At 45.4% G+C, this 10,490-nt stretch overlaps 1 protein-coding gene across 2 annotated transcripts in view; it reads right to left on the bottom strand.

Moving 5' to 3' along the window:
• Positions 1–3,059: 3,059 nt before the first annotated feature.
• The window catches only part of SERTAD2 (SERTA domain containing 2), a 124,728-nt gene continuing 117,297 nt past the window's right edge, over positions 3,060–10,490 (bottom strand). For both annotated transcript variants that reach the window (XM_010333537.3, XM_003922691.4), the window contains exon 2: positions 3,060–8,350. In XM_010333537.3, the coding sequence (XP_010331839.1) occupies positions 7,405–8,346 (942 nt within the window). In that variant the 5' untranslated portion in view covers positions 8,347–8,350 and the 3' untranslated portion in view covers positions 3,060–7,404. The remainder of the gene's footprint in view (positions 8,351–10,490) is intronic.

Here is a 10,490-nt window from a genome sequence, read left to right as displayed (position 1 = left end):
CCCATGAGATAAGCTCAATTATTTCCCCCATTTTACATATGAGAAAACTGAGGCACAGAGAGGCTCAGGAACTTGCCCAAGATTGTAGGTACCAGGATTCAAGTTTGGGAGATCTGCTTGCAGAGCCAAACTGAACTCTGATGCTAGAAACCGTGTTTTGCCTTGGCCAATAATCCCTTTCCCTCTTTGAGTCTCAGTTTGCACATCTGTCAAAAAGGCCCTTTTAATGGGAAGATCCAGCTCTATGGCTCCTTCCACATCTTAAGCTCTCTGAATATGTCCATGCTTGTGTGACTTTCCAGACTACCCTGCCCTGTCTGACCCTGGAAACCCCACCTCCAGCACTCTTGCCCTAAGGACTCCCCTGATGCCTGTACTGTATCCATCTTCCCAGGGGTGTGTGTCCCCAGTCTATGTTCAGATGCTGTGCTAAGTGTTAGGAGGGTTGCAAACATCAGGATTTGGCAAACCTTTTCTGTAAAGGGCCAAATGGCAAACAGATTTTGAGGGCCACGTGGTCTTTTTTGCAACTACTCAACTCTACCATCATAGTAAGACAGCAGACAAGGCAACACACAGATACACGAGCATGGCCAGGTTCCAGCAACGCTTTTCTTACAAAAGCAGGCAGTGGACAGGATTTGACCTGTACGCTGCAGTTTGCCAACCTCTGTCAAAGATAAACAACACAGGGTTGCTGCTCGTAAGGATACCAGGGCTACAGAGGCAACAAACTGCACAGCTAACCCAAAGACAAGGCAGACTTGCTAAGTGCATCTGCAGAGGCACGGAGCCCTGCACAGGCCCAGCAGAGGAAGAGGCTGTTTTTGACTTCGGACATGCAGAGATAGCTTCATGGGCATTTGAGTTTGTCCTTGGAATGACGGGTAGAATTTTCACAAGCAGAAAGGGAAAGTACAAGCAAGGACACGTGGAGGCAGGCTGCACTTCCCCTCTCTGGGACTCAGGAGCAAAAGAAGGAAGCAGGACATACATGTCTGCTGCAAAGGGGCACATCCCAAGGGCAAGGGTGGGGTGAACCTAGGACCCCGAGAAGAAAGATGTTGAGTGCTGGGCTTCTCTCATTCTGTAAAGAAAGGTGAACTATAAGATTGTTTTTCCTTCTTTTCATTCAACAATGCCTACCATATGCTGGGCACAGCTCTAGGCATGAGGACAGATATTCATAATTTGCATTTTCATTGTACTGTTAACATTTTCAAAGAGCCCTAGGAGCCATGGCTTTATCTCATCCTTGTAAATACAGATATGGAATGATTTGCCAAAGTTTTATCGTTAATTAATAGCAGATGCTCCTAATTCCAGATACAAACCACTCTACTGAGCCACGGACCCGACCCGCCTTCCTAGTTGCCTGGTGCTTATCTCCTCGGGGTGTCTGGAAAGGGCTCACCCTGTTCTTCTCCCCCTGCATCAGTATGCTAGGGCTGCTGAAACAAAGTATCCCAAACTGGGTGGCTGGGACAACAGAAATATGTTTCTAGAGCTAGACATCTGGATCGAGGTGTAAGCAGGCTTGGCTGCTTTGAGGGCTGTAAGGAAGCGTCTGTCCCACGCCTCCCTCCTGGCTTCTGGTGGTTTGCCGGTATCTTTGGCGTTCCTTGGCATGTAGATCCACTGCCCCAATCTCTGCCTTCATTGTCACATGGCCTTCTCGCCGTGTGTGTGTCTGTAATCAAATCTCTTTTTTTTTTTGGAGATGGAGTCTCTTTCACCAGGCTGGAGTGCAGTGGCGCCATCTCCTTGGCTCATTGCAACCTCCATATCCTGGGTTCAAGAGATTTTCCTGCCTCAGCCTCCTGAGTAGCTGGGATTACAGGCATGTGCCACCATGCCTAGATAATTTTTTTTTGTTTTTAGTAGAGACGGGATCTCACCACGTTGGCCACAGTAGCCATTGAATTAGGACCCACACTAATAACCTCGATTTAACCTAATTACCTGTATAAAGATCCTATTTCCAAATTAAAGTCACATTCTGAGGTACTGAAATCTTTTTTGGGGGAAGCAATTCAACCTCTAGCACCACCCCCCCCAACCCCAGCACTTCACACCCCACCCCACATTCCACTGCTGGTTGGGCGGAACCTTCACTTCCCAGGTCTCACACGTCCAGCCTTTTTCCCTCACCAGTGGTGTGGTGGTTCAGCCAGACCAAAATAAAAAACTGCCCAGGCCAGGGGAGGCCAGATCCCATGCCTCCATCCAAGATGGCCCAGAGGCCCAGGAGGTTGCACAGGATCTCCCCCAATTCCCCCTGGAAGACAGCATGTGCAGAGTTCAGATGGTATAATCAGGGGGTACATCTGGAGGATATGCAACAATCACGTGACCCACTGGCACTTTAGAACATCAACTCCAGCATCAGGGATGGTAGAGAGACGATCATGGCAGGAAGACTGGTCAGGAAGCAGGTATGGCAGTCAGAGGCAAGGAGGGAGGAGGGCCCGAGCTGGGGAAGCTGTGGTGAGGATGGAGGAGGTGGCGGAGGGAACAATGTGGCTGGGTCTGCGGAACACGCCGCAAGTGTGGGCAACTGAGCCAAGTGTGGAGCAGAGTGCTGGACAACCAGCCCACAGAAGCATCACCCCCAGGGGAAACAAGAGTTCTTTAGGTGCGCTGAGCATGAGGGAGTGAATCTTGGTAGACGCCGAAGTCTGGAGCTCAGGAGAGAGGCAGGAGCTGAAGACCAGTTTTTGAGAGTCCAGAGTGGTTGATCGGACCTTGGGAAAGCAAGTGGCAGCAGGAGTGGAGGCTCAGTGAAGAGCTGGTCATGGGCCAAACCCTGGAAAAAACAATGTTTTAAAGGGAGCTGGGGTACAGATGTGAGAAAAAGGAGGTCCGGAAGGGTCTAAGAGGCAGGGGGAGAGCCAGGAGAGAAGGATGGTTCTTGAGACCAGCAGGGTCCTGGAAGGCCAACAGCACCCACTCCCACAGGGGCCCCCTGCTGCTCTTGCTGAACTTTGCTTAATGTGGGCAAATTGTCATAGACAAACTGGTTGAACTCCCATCAAAAGAAAACTGCAAGCATGCCTCTCTCATCTTTTAACTGTTTATTGTATAATATAAAACTACAAAAGTAAGACTGCTCATTTCCATGTACATTTAATCTGTCCAATTGTTTAGATTACAGCCCAAACCTACATGTGAATACAGCCATCTGGGTTCTGATGTAACGTCTGTAATATTGCATAGAAAAGGCACAGCTCTCAGGTCTGTGGGGGAAAGGTTATACCTCCTTTTTGACAAAAGCCCTCCTCAAAAACCATGCACCAAACATGTCACTATGTACAGCTTTTTTTTTTTTTTTTTTTTTTTTTTTTCCCCAAAATCTCGGTCATGCGCACATATGGCCTGCATTTCTCTTCCAAATTTGTTATCCCCAAAAGAAGTCCAACGTTTTAGTGGCTTTGTCTGCAATAGCATTTGATCCTAATTTTCAAGAACCATTCAGACTTATTCTTGGAAACACTGAAAACAACTGTACATAAGCAGGACACACACATCCGTGCCTCCAGGTGTGGGGCCGTTACAGGAAGGTAACCATTTACAGCCAGAAAAGGTTAAAGATGCTCTTGTCATTGTTTTCAGAAAACTGTATAGTGGTCCAATTTGTAACAGCAAGGTTTTCAAATTAAGACAATTCATATAGAGTAGCAATTGCCACACAAAGTAGAGTCTCTTATTATTATTTTTTTATATCTGTCATTTAAGAAGGCTGCCCTGCAATATTCATAATTCATTGTTTACCGCAAAAGTGGTTAATAACTTTAAGCTTTAAAAACGATCCGTAAGTTGATACTTTGGCTCTTTGAAGCTTATTTCATTAAGAAATTTTCCTTAATTGACCTCAGGGCAGTTGGGGCACTCCAAGGGGCTATGGCGATACAAAGCTCAATTGGTAAAGACACTCAGAAGTGCAGAGGAGGCGCTGGCCACCGCTTACCCTTTGGTATGAACAAGGGTGCCCATGTGGTCGCCCCTTCTGTCATCCAGAGAAAGTGCTACTAAGAAAACTTTTAAAAATATCAACCCTTTGATGCTTGATTTGCTTAAAAATTTGGAGGTATTAAAACATTCCTCATCCATACCTTTTGCATATTTCAAATAGACCCATATTAGAGAAGAGTAAAAATGAATGTGGACTGTGCATACAATGAGAAGACCCAGGGGGCCTGGCTTGGACCCCCTTTTAATACAGATTTACATTCCTACAAGAGAATACATTCCTACCATACATTCTGCACATGTTACGATCCAGATGTTAGCGCTCCACAGTAAAATAAATATATTTACACAGAAAAAAGGAATAAATAACTTATGGGGGGGGAAAAAAACACCTCACTTCTTCAAATTCAAAGCTCTTACGATTCTGCTCTCATCTTGTCACTTCATTGCACATCACTGTCAATAATTGTCCTCTCCCAGCCCCAGCTCCCAACTTGGCTTTCTTGTGAAGGCACCTCAAGCTGCCTGCCTGGCCCTGGATGCCGTGTGATGTCTTTCATAAAGGGGAAAGCACTGCTGCCAGGTGGCATCTGGAAGCATATCCCACACTCAAACTGGGACTTGGAGATCCCAATCCAGCTCCTACTGTTCCCTGTTGGGACATCAACTTGTAAGAATAGGATGCAAAGGCAATTTGAACCCTAGGTCATTTTGATCTTTCTGAAAAACGGGCTAATTTTCCGTATCTTCCTTGTTAGACTTTTGAGTATCAAGGATTTATGGCAAGGGTGTCAGAGTTAAAAAAGCATTTACCTGCTGTTGTTGGGGTTTTTGTTTTGATTTTGAAGCCCAGCCTTACAAATACATGACAGAGAACCAAGTTTGGGCAACACTTCTCCATGCTTATTTGAACTGTTGCCCAACATATGGGATTTGTTTAAACACATGATTTGCTAATCCAACAAAAGTACAGTTGTTCTAAGTTACTGTAAATCAGTTTTTAACAATGGCGAATCAACTGTTTTACCCTGTTGTTGTTCAGAATCATCAATACTATTGTACATGCGTATGTAGGTCGTGGTATGCAGCACGTGGCACGTTTGCCAGCTCCTCCAGTTATAGAAAGCATGGAGTCTGGGCAGACTTGTTCTCTGTGAGAAAGGGAAGCTCTTAAAATTGACAGGCACAGTGACACTGGAAGCATCTACTACAACCCTCACCTTAGTTACATGGTCCCTGGTCCTATGAAAGAGGTATCTGCGCGGAGGCTGCTTGTATGAGAACAAGTGCAATTTGATCAGTTTCTCACTGCTCTACTGAGTTGATAATTAGCCTTTAAAACACATTCGAGTGGGGAGAAAAGTAAATTAGAATGTAGAAAGACTTTATCATCTCATACTCAAATCTTTTGCTTACAGGAGCAGTTCCTTCATCACAAACGTCTTTGCTTCGCCATGTGCATTACAAAAATAAAACTATGGCTTGCTTAAAGTGCCATTTTATAAAGTTGTCTTTTTTCACTAGCCAGAAAGACCCAATTTTATCCATGGCAAGAAGTGAGCAGAATTGGTGACTGAATATTGACAAATGACCAACAACAAAGACAACAACAACAACAACAAAACAAAATCCCATAATTTAAAAACTTTTAAATAAATATAAAAGTTATTCCTAAAGAAGCCATCTGCATAACAATATAGGTTGTAACCTGCACTCAACAGCTAAAGTACCATTGGAAGAAAATAAAAAACTGAAACAAGAAGGCCATAAACAGTTTCGGCAACAAGCATGATACATTGCAAACTTTTTAAAATTAAATGTACACCACTAGGAATAAAAAGCTACTTCTCAAGTGTGTCCTGGGAGGAAGAGGTGGGATGGGGGTATGGGGTGGGGAGGAGGGGAAACATGCATAGAAAGTCCTGTCTGAGTTTTGGGGTAGAACAGCTTTGTCAAGTGTAAAGTAGCTGGTTTAGGAAAGCAACCGGATGGGAAGCTGTGACGTAATGTGACGAACTCCAGGTTCAAGAGTCACACATGTTGTAAGAGTGCATCCCGGGCCGGCCGAGGTTAGCCAAGCTCACTGTGGTGATCACGAAGATGCCATTTTCAGCTCTTAGCAACAGAGGGAAAGCTCTAGGTAAAGGAAGCAGCAGAAGACAATTTCACAACATGATGGATGCCTTCTGGGGAGATTTTCTTCTTAAGGGCCCTAAGCATTGCAACAGGGCTGAGTTCCATGAAGAAGTTGGTTGCTTTTCATAAAATTTTGTTCAGGTGTAAAATTTCAGGTCATCATAAAAATTATGCCAAAAAGGAAAGATCTGGGTTTTCATTAAAAAAAAAAAAAAACAACAAAAAACAAAATAAAAACAATTAAAAGCACAAACTTGGCATAAATACACTCTTAAGATGGTAGCTTTACCCTCAGAAGAGGGAGCAAAAGAGAACCATCACTTAAACCCCCAGCTCCACAGCCATCTCCCCCAACTGCTTAACGCGAGTTTGATGAGCTTACGTGGCTCTGGCTTTTGGAAGTCACAGTACTGGCGGGTGTTGGTGCCAGGGGGTCAGTGCTTGTGAAATTTGGGTGTGGTATTACCTGGCCCTTTCTTAAAGCGCTGTGTGTGTGTGTTTATGTGTGTGCGTGTGTGTGAGTGTTTGCATTTGGGGACATCAGCTGCAGACTGATTGGATCCAATTTTCTCTTGCACCATACACACATAAAACGTTACAACTCCATAAAAGTACAAGTGTGACTTGTACGTCTGAAGTCCGCAGGAACTATGTGAGCAAATCCTATCAAAATAGCTATCTCATATGTATAAACAGCATTTGTTTTTAGAAAAACAATATCATAAACTGCAGAATCTGTACAAAAATATAAAATAAATTTGGGCAGCAGTTTTCTAAACAGCCATGTAAATGCAACACTTATGAGGAGTAGTTAATGCCTCTAAAAAGGCCCAATTGCCAAGTCAACCTATACAGGGCGAAAATGCCAGAAAAGGTACTGAGATTATCTAAATAAGATATATATATATTTTTTTTCTTCTTTACCTCTTGCAATAAAACTTATAGAAAAAATAGACAAATATGCACATGCAATTTACAGCTTTTCCAACTTAATCCTTGTGCTTCACTTGAACTGTTTATTTTTGTCATTCAACACTGCAACATTGTCTTCGAATGGATTCTTTCCTATACCAGGGTAGTAGGTCTCTGAGGAACCACTCCAAAAAGTGTATTAAAAGTGGTCATACTTGGATGAAGGCACTCCAACTCTGCTCAAAGCAAAAACTAGTGTGATCCTGTTGTAAAATTTTCTTTTTCTCTGAAAAAGGCAAGCAAGGGTGCATGCACAGTGTGGAGAATTGTCAGGGTTGCGGGAACGCTCCGGGGTCTGGGTGGGCACAGTCGCCGGGTCCCTGGGTCTTAGGACCCGACAAGCACCTCCATGATGTGGTCCAGCTCTGTGAGGTCCATTTTGAAAGGCTGACTTGGGGCGACAGGCTGACTGCTGTAAGGAGCCAGAGTTTTGAGGAGGTCATCGGCAGACACAGGGGCCATTTTTGAGGCTGTCCCTGATGCGGAAGTGCAGGGGTCAAAATCATACATGGACGTATCAATGTCAGCGAACAGGATGTCATCCAGGGTCAAGTCTGTCAGGAAACCCGTGGATGTCATTATTTCAAAGTTCCCAGGCAGAGAGTCCATCAGTTTCGAGTCGTCTGCGCGGCTCTCCTGAGGGCCCTCGGGTTTCTGGGCGCCGGCCTCACTCGAGGTCCCTTTGGCGCCGTCAGCTGCAGCCGCGGCCGCCTCTGCGGAGGTAGATGTGGGACAGAGCTCCTCGATCTCGTCCAAGGCGGAGGAGAAACTGTCCTTTTCTGGCGGGAGGGCTGGAGGTGAGAGTTTGGTGGGAGCCGCGGTCTGCAAGGCCTGGGGGGTGCAAAACGTGTCGTCGTCCTCGAGCAGCGAGGCCGGGGTGAGGCAAGCCTCCAGGGGCGTAGTGCTTCCGAGGTCGCAGGGGTGGGCGGACGGGGACGCCGGGTGGCTGAAGGCGGGCGGGGCCTCGCGGTAGCTGTCGCTGGGCTCGGCGGTGGGCTGGGAGGAGGGGGTGAACACGGGCCTCAGGCTGCCTTCCTGTTTGAGTTCCTCCTGGATCCGCCTCAACATGTTGTTAATTAAAACGGTCTTTTGCAAGCTTGGCTCTGTCAGGGGCCTGTGGTTATAGAGTTTCATAAGGGAAATGTTGAAGATAGTCTGGCGCTGTAAGGTGTAAGACACCTTGGATGGACCGTCACAGGGAGACATGATTTTGCCTTCCAGCCCATCTTCATGCTCATCAAACTTCCGTTTTCCTCCTTTACCCAACATATATCTGCAGAAGGGAGAGGGAGGAAATGGTATTAATCGCATGAAAGCTGATTTCTACCATAAAAAGGAAGCTGATTTAGACGGCAGGACTCGGACCTCAGTTTCTTGCCCAGGGTTATTTACAAGTATATGTGGATTAATTAGGGGCGGAAGGAAGACAGTAAGAGAGAATTAGAAAATCCACCTTTGTATGCCTGTGGAGCAATTTTTATCACTAGGTAGTCTGGTGAGTGTATTTCTTGAGAAATGTGTACGACACAGACAAGTTAAGAGTTACCATGGAAACCATGATTTTGACTTTCTCAGCTCATGTGCTTGTGTTCGCATGGCTAAGATTATCATGCAGGTTCAATTTCCCTCCCCCAAGTAGATTTATTTTTAAAGCCCAAGAAAACAGTTGCAATGCTATGACCTAAACAGACATAGGTGTCATAGATTACAGCTTGAGCACTTCTTAAAGGATTAAAAGAACCAAGTTAAAGAAAGGGAACATGTATAATTTTGGCAGAACTGCATGTGCTTTCAAAATGCTTTTTCCTTCCTCAATAAGCATAGAGTCTTTCTGCCTGGTTGGTGACATGCGGTAAAGCGCTGCGCCTGTGTTAAATGACCACAGTGACTGAGCTGCACCATTTTTCATCCTAGAATCAAGTGGAGGAATGCGTATTTCCCAGCTTAAGTTTTTCCTTCACTCAATTTCATCGTGCACAGTTATGTCTGAAGGCAACTGGATTAATTTTAAAATAATTAGCTCTGATTATAAGCATTGCTGTTTGCGTACTTGAGACATTTCCTAACAAAATACCTATTGTGATTCCAGAGATACATTCATATTTTGAAGAAACCATGACCTCCTATCTCAGACCCTGAGAATCTGGTATAGGGCTGAATTTTAAAACTGCAGCGAAGAACTCCTGCCCCATCTTGTCTGCTGCTCACAGGCCAGGCTGTGTCCCTTTCTTGCTCTGGCCTTAGTGAATGCGTCTGGTCATCTGGTCGTCACCTTCTAGGAAGTGGTCCTTCCAACTCTCCAAGATCATGTGACATCATCATCACCTCCTTTCAGAACTTCTACTGTATAAACGGAACAATCTCAACTCCATTAGCCTTTGCCTCAAAAGATCTCACTTTCTTCTTTTTTTTTGAGACAGAATCTCACTCTGTCGCCAGGCCGGAGTGCGGTGGCGCGATCTCGGCTCACTGCAACCTCCACCTCCCAGGTTCAAGTCATTCTCCTGCCTCAGCCTCCCGAAGAGCTGGGACTACAGGCGCACGCCACCACGCCTAATTTTTATATTTTAGTAGAGATGGGGTTTCGCCGTGTTGGCCACGATGGTCTAGATCTCGACCTCATGATCTGCCCACCTCAGCCTCCCAAAGTGCTGGGATTACAGGTGAGAGCCACTGTGCTGGGCCAAATACCTCATTTTCTAACCATTTAACAAGAAATCTGCCTTTTAGTGTTCAGACCAGGATCATGGTTCGAATGAAGCCAGGCCCATGCTTGCTCCCTCACCACCCCCTGCTCCTGCCTGCTACAGCACTCTCAGGGACTCCTGTTAATCCTGTCCTCAGTGTGACTCACTCATGTCTTCATATACAAAACTGCCTCGTAGTTACCCAGTTTTTCTTCTAAATGCCACTTACCTTTTAATGAACTGCTTCAACTGATTGATCACACATCATTCAATCCTTTATTAGCTCTACACTGGGGCAGGCACTTGGCCAGAGCCAAAGGGGAGTCCCACGTGAATACTCTGGCCTTCAAGAGGCTAAATATCTCCTCCTACACCTGAACACTGTTTTTAATTTCAAGTCTCATCCTAAAGAAATAAGGCTAAACAGAATATAAACTTCCCAGAACTTCTCATATTTTGTTAGAAAGCAGGCCATGCTGCCCCTCAAGGCCAGTATACAGGTGGTCATGGAGCCTGCCACTCGGGGTAATCGTCTGACCTCATGCCTCAGTGAATACAGTTATGTGTCTCAGAAGAGACAGATGAGCAAGCTGTGACCTATCAGCATCAGAATCAGCTTGAGATTTGTCAATGCTTATGAAGAATGTGGAGTTACTTACTTGAAACATTTCCCCTCATTCTGTTGACATTTAAAAAACGGCTGTCAATCACAATGACCAGTCCAGT

The sequence above is a fragment of the Saimiri boliviensis genome, chromosome 1 (genome assembly GCF_048565385.1).
Source record: "Saimiri boliviensis isolate mSaiBol1 chromosome 1, mSaiBol1.pri, whole genome shotgun sequence".
Lineage (NCBI taxonomy): Eukaryota > Metazoa > Chordata > Mammalia > Primates > Cebidae > Saimiri > Saimiri boliviensis.
This window is presented reverse-complemented; position numbering and strand designations above follow the sequence as displayed.